This window comes from Corvus cornix, chromosome 19, assembly GCF_000738735.6.
Source record: "Corvus cornix cornix isolate S_Up_H32 chromosome 19, ASM73873v5, whole genome shotgun sequence".
Lineage (NCBI taxonomy): Eukaryota > Metazoa > Chordata > Aves > Passeriformes > Corvidae > Corvus > Corvus cornix.
Window position 1 is genome coordinate 6,072,714 of NC_046348.1, and position 19,160 is coordinate 6,091,873.

General features: G+C 41.2%; 1 protein-coding gene across 4 annotated transcripts; it reads left to right on the forward strand.

The window, feature by feature from the left end:
• Window positions 1-41: 41 nt before the first annotated feature.
• Window positions 42-17,101, forward strand: CRK (CRK proto-oncogene, adaptor protein). 4 transcript variants are annotated; one of them, XR_005603384.1, is made up of 4 exons: window positions 42-371; window positions 7,634-7,999; window positions 10,895-11,060; window positions 13,791-14,078. XR_005603384.1 is itself a non-coding variant. In XM_039562824.1 (4 exons), exons 1-4 carry the CDS (start codon window positions 128-130, stop codon window positions 13,926-13,928), a joined length of 1,023 nt encoding a protein of 340 aa, XP_039418758.1. In that variant the 5' UTR covers window positions 42-127; the 3' UTR covers window positions 13,929-17,101. The 4 variants fall into 4 exon arrangements, 3 of the variants coding, with proteins under 3 accessions (XP_039418758.1, XP_039418757.1, XP_039418756.1); XM_039562824.1 differs by having other exon boundaries at window positions 7,634-8,169; window positions 10,898-11,002; window positions 13,791-17,101; XM_039562823.1 differs by lacking the exon at window positions 10,895-11,060 and having other exon boundaries at window positions 13,791-13,991.
• The last annotated feature ends 2,059 nt before the right edge of the window (window positions 17,102-19,160 follow it).

Sequence of the window (19,160 nt, forward strand, 5' to 3'; positions counted from 1 at the left end):
CGGGGAGATGACGTCACGCCTCCCGCGTGCGGTCACGTCCGGTAGGTGAGGTCAGGGCCGGGCCGCCATTTTGAGCGGCTCCGCGGGCGGCGGCGGCGGCCGCGGGCGGGGGAGGAGCGCGGCCCCCATGGCCGGGCAGTTCGACTCCGAGGACCGGGCGAGCTGGTACTGGGGGCGGCTGAGCCGCGCCGAGGCCGTGTCGCTGCTGCAGGGGCAGCGCCACGGTACCTTCCTGGTGCGCGACTCGGGCACCATCCCCGGCGACTTCGTGCTGTCGGTGTCCGAGAGCTCCCGCGTCTCGCACTACATCGTCAACAGCCTGGGGCCGGCGGGAGCCCGGCGGGCCGGCGGCGAGGGCCCCGGGGCCCCGGGTGAGTGACCCCCAGGGCTGGCGGTGCCCGCAGCCCCGGCAGGGCAGCCGGGGCGGCTCCGCTCGGCGCCCGGGCGGTGTTTGCAGGCGTGGAGCGCTTTGTGGTGGAATTAAGCCGTGTTTCGGAGCTGGGGCCGCTGCCCGCGCCGAGCTGTCTGTCCGCACCTGCCGTCCTGTGCCACATGAAATTCAAGATCCTGGAGCTGGGCAGCCCGCAGCTCCAGCCTTGCACCTCTTTGTTTTCCTAAACCCCTTAGCGATAATTCATAGGTTTTTCGTGTCGTCTCAGCCGGGAGGTGGTTCTGTGGAAGTGTCATCCCCGAAGTCTGACTTCTGACAAGGCAGCTTTGCATTATCAGGGAGACTGAGTTCGAGTGGGGAGTTTGAGTAGTGGGAACTCTTCAGGATGTAAAGGCAATGGTTTCTTTAAATCAGTTGTTAAGTTCAGTTTCCTTCCCCTTGAAAGGAGAAGTTTGATATTATTTCTCATTGACTGAACGTGTAATATGACAACAACACGTTTAAGTGTAACACTTCAAGAGCAGAAGGTGCTGACTGTGCCAGAGAGAAAAGCACTGTGAGAAGCAGCAGTTTTGCTGTTCAGTCCAACTAAACCCCAGCAGTGCAGAACCCTTGGATGTGTCAGAAAGTACAATCCAAAGGCAGTGGTGTCCCTCCTCTGGGAATTAGTGGAGTTGGTGCTGGAACTGCTTAAGTTTGGATATTAATCCTTGCAAAATGATGTGGATGTGTGGTTGGCATCCCAGCAAGGAGCTACTGGATAATTTTAAAGTAAAATAGTAAGCCTGTGTAGTAAGAGATTTGATGAACTTATTTGGCAGAAAGTAAACTGTGTGAATTGCTACAGAGACACTCTGGTGTAGGTCTATGGGTGGAATAACACCAGGATTGGAAAGATGTAACAAGAGTTGTTTTATTTTTCAGTCTCTGCACAGAGTAGTTGACTAAGAAGGAGATAATCTGAGAGAAGCCAAAATTGCTGCCAGTAGGTTTGCACTGTAATACAGGGGAAGCATTTCAGATTGAAAAAACTGGGAAAGTCTTAACTCATCCTGTTTATCCCAGAAACCTCCTAGAGCTGCAGAGTGCACTCAAGTCACAAAGCTCCACAGGTAGAAGTTACAGGTGGCTGAATTCAGCTGGAACTGGAAGTCATTGCTGCTGTGGGGAGTCAGAATGTGGCAGGTGCCCTGTTGCTTCATGTGTGTGCAGACAGGTTTGGTGCAGTAACTGCTGACAAGGATGGCTGGTGTGTAGAGCAGAGTCAGTCACCAGGATAGTTTGTTGTGGAATCTAATCTAATAGGATTTTAAAGACAGTAAAAAACACTGGGTCATGAGTGTCTGTCACTTCTGGGCAGTTGCTTTGGGGAGCAACTTGTCTCTGCAAAAACATCACTTCAGTACAGCCATCCTGATTTTTTTCTTGTGTTACATCCTTAAGATCAGTAACATTTTGTGGCATTCTGTGGGCTGGCTTAGGTTAAAATCACGAAGTACCTTGTAATTCTCTTCTGTTTTAAATGATTATCGTGTTTTAAAAGAGTAGCTGTGTAAGCTGGTGGCACAGTAGGCTTAATATAGCTGAAAAAGTATAATTATGTTTTGGTTGGTCTCCTTTTTATTTGTCCTCTGGATGCTCTAGGGAGGGGTGATGCATCACTCCTGCACTACAGACACTCCCACGCTGATTTTAGTAATTTTAATTAAATCATGCCTCTGTGCTGATACTGCTGTCTTCATGCTCCAGCCAAAGAAGGTGCTGGGGAGGTGTATATTAAATTGCACTTCAAGTGTAATTAAGGTGCTCTTTCAGAAAAAAATAGGTGGGAGGTTGTTCTGCAGTGGAAGGGAGGTGAAAACATTGGTAGAAGATTGAAGATGATTTTGTGTTTGGGTAGGGAAGGTAATGCAGTAAAAAAGTAAAAAAGAGTTAAGTGTTTGCAAATTGTCCTGCTTGTTCATTGTGGCCAAGTTAAAACTTTAGGAAAAACAAAATCACTGTTTTAGTATGGTACAGTTTTTTTAGCAATTTATTATTGGCAAATGCACAGGTCTCGCTGGGAAATCTGAATATTCCAGGTGGGGTTCTTGGGTTGGGTTTTGTTGGTCTCAGTGTTTGTGAAATTCCTGACTGGTCTAACACTGCTCTCAGGGATAGGGAAGCCTCAGCACAGTATGAATGAAATGAGGAGCTTTGGCTTCCCTAAAAATCAGAATGTCACAAAACCATGATACTTTATTTGATTTCTAAAGTAAACTTGCAGACTCTTTGTTAAATTGGTCTTTTGTCTGATGCTGCCCTCTCTAACTTCTTGCAGGTGATTTTTCAGCATAACAAAGAAAAAAGAATTGAACAGAACTTTTTATGTCTTCCTGGAATGTTTTAAGGAAGTTTAAAAAATAGGATAAATCACTGAATTATGGGAAAGAAAAACATTATGTTTTCAGTGTAAATGGATCAGAATTAGGGTATCATTTGTGATGAAGTATCACAGTTATGGCTAAAGAAATCCCAAACAAGACAAAGTGCTCCATGCATGGTGATGGACAGCAGAGGAAATAGTAAATAAATCATGTGTTTGCAATTTGACATGGGGGGTTGGGGTAAAAATGTGTGATATGCACTAAAAAATGCCTGAAATACCTAAAGATAGAAATGCTCTCTGTTGAGAGTGCAGCATTACAAAACCAGAAACCTTATAGTGTTACTAAATTTGTCTGTCTGAAGTAGGGAAGTGTGACAGATAAAATGCAGAAATTGATGTTTTCACCATTGATGAGTTTTAGGAACATGATTCTGAATTTAATGCTTCTAAATCGCTTCCATTGTGACTGAACTTCCTGGAATCATGGAATCCTTACAGAATGATATCCACACTCAGCTCTGGATGAAGTGGCTTTAGGGATGTGTGAGCAGTGTGGTTTAACTCTGTTGCTTGGGGGTTTGGTTTGAGTTTTGTTGGGTTTTTTTCATTTTTATATTGAGATCAAAATATATTTAAATGCAAACTAACTGCAACTTTAGAAGGTGCCTGTATTAGACATCTGCTCTTCTTGTCCTCTGATTATCTGCAGAAATGACAGTGTGTAACTCCTGAGTGAATGTTTTCCTGATGTGCTCAGAGCTCTTCCAGTCAATGGAGTTTTATGTTTTTATAGGGCGTTTATGGGACTTACTTGTTCTTCTCAGAATGAGTAGGAAGGGCCTGAGAACAAGGAAAAAAGGTGTCCCTGTGGGGGTGGGGGAAGCACAGGGCTGGAATGTGATGCCTTCAGAGCCCAGCTCCCATATGCTCCAGGAGGAACTGGCTTACATCACTAGAATATCTTACTGTGCCCTGTGTGATAAGAACAGCTTTTCTGGCCCTAAACACACTCTAAATTGGGAAAGGGAACCACCCTTACAGACTAAAACTAGATGCAAAATTGAAAACCTGTATTCCTATGAAAGAAAAGCTTTCCAAAGCTTGGAAATAAAGAGAAAACTCCCAAGTGACACTAACAGTTGGAGTGAAGAGAGAAATGCAAACCCCTTGAGATGTCTGAGGGAGTGAGAAGTTGCTCTGTGGTTTCACCACCTGCCCAGTCAGTAGAATATTGGGTGGTTTATAGCCCTAATTCCCCAGTATCTGTACAATATTTAAAACATACATAAGCAATCTTTCCCAGACTGACACAAAGCCAACAGAGTGTCTGGGGGTTGTGTCAGGAGGGAATGTTCATCATACACAGAGAGCTGACATGAGCCAGGTTTGAAACTTTCTTCAATCCTGGGACCGTTTGGATTTTAACTCTTTCCTTACCTTTCTGAGAGCAGGGGTTTTGTGGCATCCTGAGATGGCTGGAGTCAGGTTAGTGGAGATGGAGTAAGGAAGAAGGATGATACTCAGCCCTTCGTGCTTCTCATTCAAAGAGTAACCTGACTCAGCTGAGCAGTGCTGGTGGTGGAGGTACTCCCTGAGCAGCTCTTCTGCTTCAGCTGTGCCAGGCTGCAGAGGAGGGAAGATAATTTCCAGTACTCAAGTGTCCAACTTTCATAGGGAGTAACTAAAGTTCCTCCAGGAGCTGGACTCACCTTTACATTCTTCTCTTCCTGGGAGCCCTCAGAAGATGTGCACGCTGTGCTGCTCAGACTTGTGCCTTCAAGAAAAATCCCAGGATCGTGAAGGAAAACTACTCTTACTCTCAAAAAAACCCCACTCACCTTGTTGCTGTAACTTTTTGTTGTGTTAGATCTTGCCTGAATTATTCCATTGGTCTGAAGGTATGCGCAGTGTTGCACTTCAAACAAGAGGCTGAAGAATTCCACTGAGCTGGAAATCTGTTAGTCTTTGAATTCCATTATACCAGGGAATGACAAAACTTGGGAGCCTGTAGTGAGTGGAGTAATTTCCCCACTACATGTGAGCATCATTTAGCTCATTGTAGCTGAACAAGAGGAGCTGCAAAAGACTTAAACTGATGGAAAGTTTTCCACTTGCTTGGGAAGGTGGAGTTGTATTTTATTTCCAACCTGCATTTCACCAACTGTGACTTTGAACTATACTGTCCTTTTAATGCCTATTTTAGCTAAATTTTAGGAGTCTTCTAGTCTGCAGACAATGATGAGGTCACTGCTTTTATATTGGTGATTAATTTGGATTAGGCTTGTAGATTTTTTTATTCTAGGTCTTCTCAGATTTCTGTAGCTGCCTTTCTTTTTCTAAAGAAAAGCATCAGAAGTGCATGTGGTTTTCTTGCAGTGTGGTCTTTGTGAGGGTAACATCTCTCCTTTCTGATGCTTTTCTCTCTGTCCCTTCAAGGAGTGCATGGATCTTTCTGATCCCAGAATTTGGAGGGTCTGTGTCCTCTGGCTGTTGTTTAGCTGTGCAAAATGCGTTTTAGGATCTGATTATCCAGGATACAGTACAGTGATTTCTATCACTCCTTCCCTGTACATAATGTTCCAGAGGGCTTTCTTCTTAAAGTCCAACTTGTATTCAGGTACACTTGACAGCTCTCTCAGGCTGTTGTGCATTAATTCAAGAAGGTGAACCTGTTCCAAAGGAAAAATAAAAGAATGCCTTGTTCATCCTGGTGGAGATTGAAGATTGACCAGGCTGACGAATGTTACTGAAGAACTGTTCATTCCCTGTGACCTGTTAAATTTTTTCTGTGAATCCTTACATTGCTGGGACAGAGCTCAGCCTTCTGGCTGAGTCAGCTTGTAGCAGGTTTTACTGAGGTAAATTGGCGTTTCAGCCTCTATATTTCTGTGATGTGAAATAAGTTCCATGTCAGTGAACTTTCCTGAGACTGTCTTCTCCATATGGCTGCAAAGAGCTTTGCTGCCCTGCTCTTGAAGTTCCTATGACTTTTTCTTTTGACTCAAGTTTCAAGCCTTGATCCTTAAAGGTTCACAACTAAAATAGTGGTGGATATTTGCTCGTGTTTCTGTCACCAGGTTGGTCTGAAACCTGGTGTCTTTCCCACTTCCCGTGGTAGTGGAAGTGCGGCATTCCCAGATCCCACTATGCACCGAGTAGTGAACGTCAGCTGTTCTGATGTGGTGTAGGGGGATGCTGCCTGTCCAGGCAGAATTCATCTCCTGTGAGCCCACAGAGCTGACAGTGCCACTGGGGTGAAATTCCAAGGTTCTGGCCAAGCCTAGAGCTGTAAGTTACATCTCAGCAACAAAAGTTGAGGGGGTTTTGCATCTTCTGACCACTAGACTTTGGAAGAATAAGATGGAATCTTAATTGTCTTCCTGTGCTGGGCTCGTCTTTCTTACTGATAATTACATTAACTTCCTTATCTCTTGGTGATGCCAGTTTGTTTTTTTGCAGTTTTTTGAAGGTATTTGGTTTGGGTTTTGGCTCACTGTGTTTGTATTCATTTCTTTTGAGAGCCTTTCAATGCTGTTAATGCATGCAAACGTGCATTTTTCAATGACTTAGTTCTGCTTCTTTGAATTTCCTTTAACCAGCCCCACTAATGCTCATGTTCCTTCAGGATACTTCAGAACTCATTTCTCGGGTGTTTGTCTGTTTTGATCTTACTGAATCTGCCCTTTTCTCTGTTAGAACCCCTTTTTGCTCTGCTGAAAGAACTTGTTGTAACATTAGCTTTCCATGCTGACAGTGCTACTTTGCAGGGAGTTTTGGATCAGTGACAGCTTGAAGAATTCTGCTAGCTTTGTACTCCAGAGCTAAGTCTTGGGACTGTTAGATATTCCCTGCAGAGAAAACAGACTTGCAAAGTAAGCATCTCTTTCTTGCTAAAAGAGTTACTCATTAAAGCATAAATCTTTTCATCTGCACTCCCTTCCCCCAGTCTTCCCCAGTTCTTCCCATAACTGATTGCAGGGGGCATGGTGGAAATAGAACATCATGTGTGTTTTTTTCCCCAGCTGAGCCTGAAGAACATAAAATGGAAAAAAAAAGCACAGCACACAGATTGGAAATGGATATTCTGCACTTTGATGCTTGTAATGGCTTGAATGTGAACATCATCTGTATTCCAATGTATTTGAGGTTTGGATTTATAGCTTGGGCTCCATCTGACAAACGTGGCAAAGAAGCGACAAGACTTGAGATTAAAAGGCTGAGTCATACCTGCTATGAAAATATACATTGTTGCTTTGCATTGCATAGAATGTAGATAATTTTCTTTAGTGGTACCTTTTATCAAAATGAAAAATAACTCTATTTGTTCTTTGACATCACTTGTTTGCTGCCATACAAAGCAGTTTTCTGTAGTGTCCGTGCTTTTAACCCAAGATGTTACAACAGGTAAATAACCATTATTGCAGCGTTGTTCTTGGGAAATAGATCCAGACAGCAGAAGAGAATATAAAAAAATAATTTCCTTGAAATGGTACCAAAATTTAATTTGCTTCCTATATTTAGAGTATAAAGCAGGAAAATGGTACAGGCTCCTGAGAAACCCTGATGTACTGAACATTTTCATCTGTTGAATCCATATAACATTGAAAGAAACAAAGATATTTTTATCCTAATTCGGGAAGTTTGGCAGTGCCAAAGAATTTCTCTTTTCCTTTCTTGACAAAATCTTTTTAGAAAAACCTGTATTTATGATCATGATAGTGCTGTCTTTGACAGAAAATACTCAGAAAAGCTGAATATGACGTAATGATGATCAAATTTGGTGTTGAAATACTTCTCTGTAAATGTATTTGTCTTCTCAGATGCATTATTTACAGTTTTAATGCTCTCTTTGACATGTTGCCTTCTCTTTTCAGGGTCGAATCCCACCAGATTTCGAATAGGTGACCAAGAGTTTGATTCTTTGCCATCTTTACTGGAATTCTACAAAATACACTATTTGGACACTACAACCTTGATAGAACCCGTTTCCCGCTCGAGGCAGAATAGCGGGGTTATCCTCAGGCAGGAGGAGGCAGAGTATGTGCGAGCTCTCTTTGACTTTAATGGCAATGATGAGGAAGACCTTCCCTTTAAGAAAGGAGACATACTGAGAATCCGGGATAAACCTGAAGAGCAGTGGTGGAACGCAGAAGACAGCGCAGGGAAGAGGGGAATGATTCCCGTTCCTTACGTCGAGAAGTATAGACCTTCCTCTGCTTCAGTCCCTACTCTGATTGGAGGTAACCAGGATAGTTCCCACCCACAACCACTGGGTGGGCCGGAGCCAGGGCCCTATGCCCAGCCCAGCATCAACACTCCGCTCCCTAACCTTCAGAATGGCCCTATTTATGCCCGGGTTGTCCAGAAGCGAGTCCCTAATGCCTACGACAAGACAGCCTTGGCTTTGGAGGTACATAATGGGCAAAACTTAGAAGGAAGAGATCTGTTCAAGGGATTTCCCTTTCAATCACGTGGTAGTTTTGGAGGAATGAGAAAGGGAAAAACTTTATAATACTGGTTTTACGTTGTGATTAATAAGTTATGGATAAAACGAGTGACTTGAGTCACTTGTACATTAGATTATTGTTGATTATTATTAGGTTACTGAACCAGTATCATGTCTGTTGTCAACCATCACTAACATAAGTGTTTCCCCATCCATGTTTTCTGTTCCTGAAGTGTTTATTTTGTGGGGGAGGGAGAGGGAACAGTTCATAAATTGTGTGTCTGAACATGTGTTTGCTGTTGTGTGCCTCACCACAATCTGTATAAGGTGTACTGGGTTGTTTGTTGGTTTGTGTTGGGGTTTTTTTTCTCCCCAGTCTGTCAGCAGTTTTAAAGCAATCAGTGGAAACATTGGTACACTTTGAAATTACCTGGACTGAGATGATGATGATGGTCACACATAGAATTTAATTGTAGCAACATCAACTCAAGCAGATTACTTTGGGCTTAGGTTTGGAGCAGGAGCATTTTATAATTTACACTACAATTTGTTAGGGAGGTCTGGTATAAAGCAGTGATTGATGGAGTAGGGTTTGTAGTAAGGCATTGAGCTTCCTTCAGATTGATTCACTTCCTGACAGGATTAAGTACTTGTACAGGGCCTTTTTGATTTGTCTTTTTTCCCCCTTAAAAAGGTGAGTGGAGTGCTCTATCCGCATCACATAATTCTCCCCCAAATTGCATTTGAGGAAATTGAGACTAAGGTATTCCCTGTGGCAGACCTTTGCCTTAGGATATGTAAATTGTATCCTTTAATCTAGGCTTTCTTTGAGCTAGAGGCTCTGGAATTTCCTGATACCTAATTGACTTCCTGTTTATATAACATTTTAAGCACTTGGGAAAAAACAGTTTCTGTGCTGAGTCAGAGCATCTCCTTTCCACTCTGAAATACTTTGTGAAATTGTGCATAGCACAAAAGGCACTCCAGGACTTCAGTGATCTGGCAGCTGTAGGTGTGTGTCTGGTGCAGAACTGGGAAATGCAGATGCACAGCCTGGCAGATGTGAAATCTTTTCCCACGCAGGTAGTAAATATACTCTGAGTTGCTACATGTTCTGTTATATATCTGAGTATTTTTGGGTTGAGAAGCAGGAATAGAAATTTATGTAAACTTATCAGATTTTGGGGAAATGTGAGGATTTTTACCCTTCAAACATTTATAAAGGCTAAAATGCTGTCTCTTTCCTTCTTCTCACTCTTTCCACCCAGTTAGCTCCTGGAGCTTGGGAATATTCCTGAATGCAGACTCTTGTAATTACCAGATGTTAGATTGGTTTTGAGCCTCTGGATATTTTGTGGCATATTTAGCAAGATCTTTTGGTTTTATTTCTGAATTTTGCATTCTCTTAAGCCTTAACTTTACACTTCATTTTACTAAAGAACCTCACATTGCTGCCCAGTGCAGGATTTGGGAGCATGGAGTGAAATAGGGAGAGTGAGGAAATGCTGCTAATCCAGGCCATAAGCAACTTAGAGTGAAAGGAAATGCTTTCCACGCTGGAGAACAGCTTGTGAGTGCCAGGGCTGATCTTAGGTTAGTTCAATCCTCTTCACCAAAACTCACATGATCTGTCAAGAGTGCTATGCTGAGGGAGGAGCAGTTTTGTGGGTAACACCTCTCTTTTCTGAGCTACCTTACACCTCTGGTGTCTTTTACTAACTGATGGTAAAGGCTGAGTAGCTGAAGTGTTTGGGAGGGGCAGCTGAGAAGTGTCAGCTCAGCTCGGCTGTGTGACCACGTGAGATTTCTGGTGTCCAGGTGGGCCTCTTAAAACTGCTTAAATATTTATCAGTTGACATCTTGGCCCTCTTGGTTAGGGTGTTATATTCCTGTCTTGCTCTCCATTTAAGAAATGCAATAGCAGTGGTGGTTCTTTATTCTGTATGTAATATTGCACAAATGTAATTTTAAAAAGTGAGCCATTTATCACTGCTTCTAGTGGCCCTCAAAGCTTTGCAGCTTTTATCACTTCCAATCACAATGTTACTGAGTTGCTTTCAATGTCTGTACAGGAAAAAAAAGCAATATGCACTTCATTTTCTCCCAAGTTTTTCTCCATCCTGTCTATCAAAGTGCTGTTTCTTGTTGTCTCCTTTTTCCACGTTCCCTTTCACTTCATGGTGTTCCTTCTCTGTTTATTTAGAGATCTCTTTCTTAGATAACTTAGTAGAGAGCATTATGTAAATCTTATCAGCCCATTTTTGCCCAGACCTCTTTATAAATACAGAAAGTGGGATTCTTTCCAAATGAAAACTCTTATCCTTAAATCTGGCAATATTCATGGGAGGGGGTGGATCCCACTGTTTCTCTTAGAAAAATAGATTCTTAACATCAAACAGTTTTTGCCCAAACTGCAAACAGAGTATCTGTGCTGTTCTGTTATTTTAAGCCTGACATGCTTTTGAAGAGCTCAAGGAAGGAGGATCAGAGCAGGCGATGTTCTAATAAAGTCTGTGCTCTGTTATGGAAAAAAAGATTCAGCAGGAGAAGTTAACATTTATTTTGCATGTAACTGGATCTATGCAAGGAGTTTTCAGTCTATTTTATGAGAAAATAGAGGAGAAAAAAGGAAGATCTGTGTGGTGAATGACTCTGAGATCGATCGATTTATTTTTTTTCTTTGTAACAGTAGCAGAGCTCTGCCACCTTGACCTCACCAAAGAGGAGTACTTGGAATAAAACCACAGCATACAGAAGTCTTCACTTGAACCTTCAGTTTTGCTTTGAAGCATATGGGGTATATTTAGTTTTAAAACTTCTGATGAAGACTGAGACAAACCTGGCTTTCTAGCAGGGTACAGTGTTGTTCCTGAGGTGCTGTGCTTGGTGGGATGATGCACTATGGACTAATGTTGCCATAAGTCAATGCTAAAAGTGAGGAGAATTCAGGGAAAACATCCACTCCTAGCCTAAAGGTTTTAAAACTTCAGCACTTGTAATAATAAGTAACTTTTGGAAAGGTTCTCTGTATTGTCTTCAGGAGAGTGGTTGAACTATAGATTAGAAGGCAGAGGTTTGAATCAGATCTAGAAAGATCTGTCAGTTATTCAGGATCAAGTGGAGCCATTTTATTAAGCCATCATTTGTAAAATGGTCCATGCTTGCTTAAAGTTAGTCCTGCTTTGGCAGGTGTAAAGATAGAGATATATAAATACAAATATATATATATATATGAATGAAATGAGAAGGTTTATATATATAAATGAAATGGGAATGAAAAAATGTATCAGTGTGCCTGCTAAATGAAATTAGTGTACTGGTAAAAAGGAGTGTTTAATCTCAGAGGTCTCTCCTCATTTAACAATTACTGAAATGCAGCTTTCAAGTGTAGCTCCTTCTAGTAAGGGGATTTCATAAATGAGTGTCCCTTGGCTGCAATGGCCCTGAAACCCAAAAACCAACTACAGGGTGCTCTGGGAGTGAGGGAGTGTCACAAATATCCCATATTGTAACTCACTGTAATTGCTCTGTTAAACCCACCTTTTTCAGGTGAGTTTATTGTAAGACATCCAAGATAAACCCTAATGAACACTAATTAGTGTGTGAGGAGCAGAGCAGAGGCCAACAGTCGAAGAAAAATCTCTTGCAGACAGCAAACTTCAGTGCAAGTCACGCTTTCCCTTCCCAGTGGGTTGGAGGTTAAACACTGTTCTCTTGAAGGCTGATATGTAGATTCTATCCAGGTCTGAAGCAGTTTAAATTTATCTGGGACATTGTTCTGGTAATGGCTGTGATTAGGAAATCAGATTTTCCACTTCTAGTATTGTCACATTGAATCTTATCCTTGTTAAATTATAGCTGATGTATTGTTTTGGTCAGCAGAGTATTTTTGTTGGTACAACCCCCCAGTGGTTATTAGCAGTAGCAAAATTATACAAACTGCATGATTAAATTCCTGAAGAGCTGAAGCTTGCATTCAGTACTGGAAGAAGGCTTCCTTTTTGCCTCTAGCAAATACATAAAGAGGATTTTCTTCAAAATATGATTCATTAAAATGTCTATACTAATGACTACAAAAGGAAAAAATAAAGCTACAACAAGAGTCCCAATGGGCCTCTCATTACCAGATAAGTAATCATGAGAGGTATGGGAAGCTTAATTAAATGCCCATGAAAGGGGTTGAATTTATGAACTGTTAAAAGCTGTTCTGGCAAAAGATTGGAAGTGATTAAAACCTGTAAAGTTATGGAGATTGGTAACATCTGAAATTGTTTTCCTTGTTCTTCCTTGGCTGCCCGGACAGTGCAAATAATGAGGTTGTGTTCTGGATGGATTTGGAACACAGTGATGAGCATCTGTGTAAACTTTATATTCAGTGAATTTCTGGATGAAATGCAGTGAGGTCTTTGGCCACACCTTCAGAGTTTATTTACAGTATTAGTGAAAGAAAATAGAGCGTATCTGTCCCAAAAGCATCCTCCATCTGTGATGTGGGAAGAATTTAAAAACTGTTGTACGTTACTTGTAAATCAGATTATTGATAAAATTCTACAGAGGGGTAGAAATGGGTAGACAGCTTTTCAGTGGTGCATTCATTAACTCTCCAGTGTCTTTACAATGTAAATTGTGCTTCCTCAGGTCGTGTAAGTGCCACTTAATTAAAGTACCCTTCAATATGAAACAGAGTTGGGGACTGATCTGACCTAACTTGTGTCCTGATTTGAACTACCTGCACAGCCCTGGGGACGTGCCTGCTGTGCAGTTTGTGCCTTTGTCACAGGGAGATGATGCCTTTGGAATTGGTGCTGGGAATATTAGGGTGGAGATTAGAATTGGAGATGTATTCCTGGGCAAGAGGGAGAGGGCATCAGTTGTCTTTACTATTCCCATGAGTGCTGGACTTGGCAGTGCTGAGTTAATGGTTGGACTCGATTACCCTAAAGATCTTTTCCAACCTAAACAATTCTGTGATTCAATGGGATTTATTTCTGGAAGAAATCCATGCTGGGCAAGACTGAAATGCCATCTGGCTTTGCCTTTGGTAGTGGCTGGTTGTGGGTGCCCAAAGTAAGAACAGAGCAGCCTTATGGGACTTCTTACCCACCTGTTATAATCTGTAGAGAGAGAGAGATCCTCTACTTTCCAGACCTTGAAAAGTGGAATTTCAAAACTAAGGAGCAGTTGAGCTTGCAGATTAGTGTCCACTTGGTACAGGTACAAGCCTTCCTTGCTTTATGAGGCTCCTGATGGAGTCCCAGCAGTGTGCAGGCCTCTGTCAGCCCAACAAGGCACATTTATCAGGATAGCACCTGATGGCAGGTCCCAAGAGCACTTGGAAAGATAGGTATTGGATTGCTGGCTCTTCAGTTCATGTAGTTGTCACCTGATCTAGGCACATTTCTTCATATACTTTCTTGGAGTGAGTGCCATTGGGGACAGGCTGGTGTCTCAGAAACTGTCAGGACGAAAGCTGCTTTTTATAGATGTGTATCTGGTGCACTTGGGTGGCAGCACACCGAGGGAGGGGTGGCAGCTCATCCTGCCTGTGTTTCTGGATTGTAACGTGTGTATTTCTTACCCCACAGGTCGGTGAGCTGGTAAAGGTCACAAAGATTAACGTGAGTGGTCAGTGGGAAGGAGAATGTAACGGCAGACGTGGTCACTTTCCATTCACACACGTCCGTCTGCTGGATCAACAGAATCCTGACGAGGACTTCAGCTGAGTGTGGCTCAACAGTTGCTCTTACAGATGGGAACAATCTCAACTTGTTTTTATTGCAGATGCCATCAAGACTATGCTTGGACCGATGCTGAAAGCGGTATTGCTTGGATAAGCGTTCTGATAACCTGCAAAACCCCTGGGACTCAACACCACCATTCCTTAAGCAAGGGTCATGTAATTCAGGGTACGACAGCAGATAACTCGTGTGTCAAGTGGCAGAACTAGGCCATGATTATAGGTTGTAATGCCTGCTTATGTCCACGTGCACGGCAGCCTGGACCTTGCCAGCAGCAGCAGCTGGAGGAAGCAGTGCTGTAGATGTTCAGATAACATTTGTAGCTCTCTCCAGGCCCATTGCTTATGTTGCTTCTTCCTCAGGCAATGAACATCAACCGTAGACAATTCAATACCTAGATAGAAATTTCACAGATTTATCCTGGAGCTCTCTCCCATGTTTTTTTCCATCCTGGATTCTCTGTCCTAGAAAGGCTACACAGTGCATGGTCAGGTAACTGTGCACAGCACAGACTGATGTAGGGCCCGTTGGGGACAGCCTTATGATTTACAGATCCTTACCATTTTCATGGTAAATGACAGATCCAATCAACCTCAGAATTCTAGAAGCTTGTGGACACTAGATTGATTTCTTCAGTACTGTTGATGCTTCAAACATAGCAGCTGATTTTAATTTAAGATTTTTATTAACACACAGTATCTCTTTTTATCCACAAATACAAGGCTTATGGAAGTGTAAACCTCCATATCAGAGCTGAAAAATACGTGCATAGCACTTTAATACGTAGCTTTAAAGCAGTGTTTGATTCACTAAATATACTAAAATATTGACACTGCTTTCCAATAAAATTAAATTGTGTAGGGCTAGTTTAATTTTCCTAGAATTCTTCAATATTTGTACAATACTGTTACAGTACAAATCAGTGTCAAACACAGTGAACTGACAAACCAAATATTACTTCTATTTTAAAGACACTCTGGGGACTCTTCTGGTTTAATTCCCATCTGTAAAATATTTGATAGTGAATTCATGAGGATTTTATTTTTAATAAACTAATGGAAAATAATTGTGTGCTTCTGGATTGATTCTCAAAAGGCAAAATAAATAGAGTAAATATGGCTTCCTAGCTCATGATGAAAATCAGTGCATTGAGTAGGCAGTATTATGCACTGCCTTGATGGTTGTTTTTTAGTCTGTTCTTCTAATGATCTAATATAAATCAGAATGGATTTAGTAAGTTTTGTAAACTGAAATTAAACACTGAAGTAACTCTCCCTTGCCTGTACCCTGGGTTGTTTTCCAAGCACAGCACTCTGGTGACCAAACTAAATTTTGTAACTTGACTACAGTATAATCCATGCAGAAGGGTTTTTCTAGATAGTATCAAACTGAAACTGTTGGGTTTGGTTGCTTCAAACCTGTGTGACTCCAGTGGCTCATGGGTTGCCTGTGCTGCAAAGGCCTTTGCTGCAAGGCACCAACCCTACAACAATACTGGTAACACTTTACCTCAGAACTCTGTAACATGCTGGAAATTATAATATTTCTGTTCTATTTAAGTACTAGTTGTTCTACTTCAAAACTAATCCATCAGCAAGTCTGAGTAATGTTCAGGTTATGGACACTCATTAATTTCTGTGGACTAATGTTAATCACACCTGTCCATCACCAGTCTCATGAGCACTACTGAGGATTATTATCAGAAAACTGACAGCAGGGACAGTGGTGTAAGAATGGAAACAAGGAATTGCAGCTCCGTTCTACCTTGGATTGCTATTCTGGTTGAGGTGACGTGCCAGTGATTGTGGGAGCTCTTCTAGCTTAGTACAAAATTTACTTGGAGGGGAAGAAAAATTGAGAAACTAACTCTAGATTCTGTAACTCATCAGGTTCTTTAAGGCTAATTTGTATTTTTTCTCTGATCTTGATATTTACTGTAGCTGTTTGGGGGGGTTTTTGTTCAATAGCTGCACTCTAAATAAACAGACTTAATACTGAGTTTTTCAGTTGCCCATATATGCTTATATATTTCTTCAGATATTGCAAAAGAAACCTAATAAACAGTGTGTCTTTAGAGTAACACTGTTCTGAAGTATTTTTGCCAACTGCAGTTAATGAAAGCCCATATATTTGTACCTTTCCAATCAGGAATTAAGATACCAAAATAACATTTTTCTGGGAGTTTTATTATGCAAACCTTGCCTTTTTAATACGAAAGACATGAATTGAATTAACTAGCAAATACCCTGCAAACTTTGTAGATGTGGTTTTGTTAAGACTGTATAAATTGTGAATATTTGTACACTTTGAAAGAGCAAAATAAAGAAACTAGAGGAGTCTTAATAGCTGCTGTTACGCTAGAATCCCAAGTTCTTGTCGAGCAGTTTTTTTAGCTGGCTGATACATTAATGCAACTGTTTTCCACTCTTCGGTTCTAAGCTGAAATGTGATTTTGTTTCATAGGTGATAGAAAGGAGTATCTTTGCATTTGGACAAAATAGACATTTCAACTTGTCAGGCTCTTAAAGGCAAATAGATAGAAACTATGTTCCTGAACGTGTAGATGAAATCCTTTTGTGGCCTTTGTTTATCCTCTTCTCTTTGTTCCCTCCCTTCTCCCTGATGCGTGAAAAAAAATCATTGCTCAGAATGTTGGTCACAATCTTTTGTCTCTCCTTGGCTGTGGTTTTGATCTCTTGTGCATAGGCAGGTGTTAGAACTAGAATAATCATTTCTAGAAATACACCATGAAAGCAGAACGCTCAATTACACTGTGTTCTTCTGGTGCATTTACACGTTATATCACACTAAAAAAGTACAACTGGCTGCTATGGTTTTTTAATATATATTTCATTTTGGTAAGCCCCAGCCTTTTTACTAATATATGACCTGGTTAAATCTTGTTAATCTGTTTGAATTGTATTTGTTAATAATGCAAATATTTCTAATCATCTTTGAGAGTAAAACACTTCCTTTTCGTTAATGGTTTTGGGCAAGGATTCTAACCAAACCTGTTTGAAGAAAAATATGAACATGTGCCATTGTATTATAACACTATCCACTTTCTTGACAGTTAAAGTCCTTTTTTATTTTTTTGTAGCATGTAATGTATATGTTCATAGTACGTGAAGTAAATAAAAGTATAGCCTAAACTTTGACTCAGAGTCATTCTCAATCAGTTCTTGGAGTACTTGGATTTAATAATTAAAAATAGGGGTTATGGCCATTTTTAATTTGCCATATTTCTATGAAAACAGTTAAACAGTACTTAGAGAAGTAAGACAAACCAAGGTAACTAAGTTAATTTAGTCAACCAATAAAATATGGCTTATTTATATAAGGTGACTTTCTGTAATTAAATGAGTCAAGGGGTTGGGGAAAAAGTATATTCTCCTTAAAAAAAAAAAAAAACAAACTTGTGAGGAATGTTAAGATGAGATTTTGTAGCTCTTTGTCTCAATTCTACCTGCACAAGTGTGTGAGGGAGTAGTCTTGGGATTCTTTGGATGGGGTGTGTATGTTTGGGAAGATAAAAAGCTGTTTCTATGTTCTTAGAAATATCAGTGAAAACAAAGTTACACAAATGAATACCAGCAAGAATCTCCTGCAGGAGGCTACAAATGTGTGGTGGTGTGAGGGCACTATTGCAGTGAAAGGCCAAGGTGTGCAGGTGCTGTCAAGGGCTGAAGGACAGAAAATCAGGACCAGAATCCCATGTTTGTAAAATCAATCTGCATTAATCCTACTTTTGCCACTGTACTCCTTAAAAACTGCAAGGGGACAGCAGCCTCTAGGCCCCAAGGATAAGAATCTTGATTTGTCTCCACACAGTAAAGATTATTCTATCAGCTCTGGATGGCAAAAAAACTTAAATTTTCATAGGTAGAAGCCCCCAGCTTTGCTCCAGTGCTCACCCACTGCAGAGCTGCAGTCCAAGAGTGCCTTTTAATGAGATTAGCTGAGATGATTTCAGAGCTCCCTGCAGCCAAAAGGAAGAGGCTGGGTCTGCCCTTCTTCAGGGCCCTGCCAGCCATCCCCTCATGCTTCACCTCGCCCTGGTGTTTGCAGAGCTCCCCTGAGCTGATGGAACACAGGACTCATGGAGAAGCCTGGAGAATTCCTTTTCCATTCCTTCTCCTTCCAGCCGTGGGGTTTGGCTGCAGCAGTGGTTGAATCGATTCATGTGAAAGTTAAGGGGGCAAGGGGCAAGCAAGGATTGCATCAGCAAATTGTGCTGTATTTCCCTGGATTAGGCTGTTTATTCTTCATGCTTTGCCAAATCTCTGACCAATTTCCAAATATCTGAATGCCATCTGTAATGAGTGCATTCAAAAGAATTTAAAGTATTTAGACAATATGCTATTATTCAGCAAGGGTACCAAGAATGCACCTCATTTCTGGCAATTGAATCTGCCTGAAGTGTCCTGATTTATTTATATTATTGAACTCTCTGCAAGCTGAGTGGCTCCTAAACATGAGGATCACAGAAGAATTCCTAAATTGATCCAAATCTAATTTATTGTGCACAGCTCCCTAAGTCTCTGCTGAAAAATAGACTTTTGTGGTCAATAAAGTGCAGAAGTGATTTGCAAGTCTTAAAAATTTACACAGAGATAGTAACTGTGCATTGCTGCTTTTGAGTGCCTAATTCGGTATCATGTATTTACCAACAATTCAGAAGGTTTGCAATGATTCCCAATTTCAGCAAAATCATCATTTTCTAATCATATTTCAAATAAACTGAAAAAAGCAAATTTTTTTGTGGACTTGACACCTAATATTCACCTTCATCAAGACATGCTGTTGTCTTTGTGTTTATGAAATCCTGATTAGATGATCGGGATCTGTGAAAAAGAGGGCCTAAATGTCCCATGAAAACAGACCACTGATTTTCTGAGCAGGCAAACAGTGATATAAAAATAATTCTGTCAAATTTTTAGATTTATTTGTAAGAAACCCGTAAGGTTATGTTAATTTTGCAGACCCTAAAACTCTTGTTCATCAACTGAAAAAAAAAATAAGTCGGGCCAACAATAAACTATGGAAAAAATGTGCTTTAAATGGTGTTTAAGGTGTGTGCCCTCAGTCACCCCCATCAGGAGCCCATTTCACTGGGCACAATACAGTAAATGGGGATACCTGATGTCGTGTCCAGGAGGTGTCAGGGCCAAATCTATCTCTGCTGACAAAACCTGCAAAGGTCTCTGCATTTCTCCC

What these genes read in the sequence shown, in the direction of transcription:
- CRK (XM_039562824.1), top strand. Translation starts at nt 128, where the DNA reads ATGGCCGGGCAGTTCGACTCCGAGGACCGGGCGAGCTGGTACTGGGGG. An exon ending in CGAGGGCCCCGGGGCCCCGG is followed by an intron (nt 372 to 7,633) that starts GTGAGTGACCCC and finishes TTCTCTTTTCAG; the next exon opens with GGTCGAATCCCACCAGATTT. An exon ending in TTTGCTTTGAAGCATATGGG is followed by an intron (nt 11,003 to 13,790) that starts GTATATTTAGTT and finishes CTTACCCCACAG; the next exon opens with GTCGGTGAGCTGGTAAAGGT.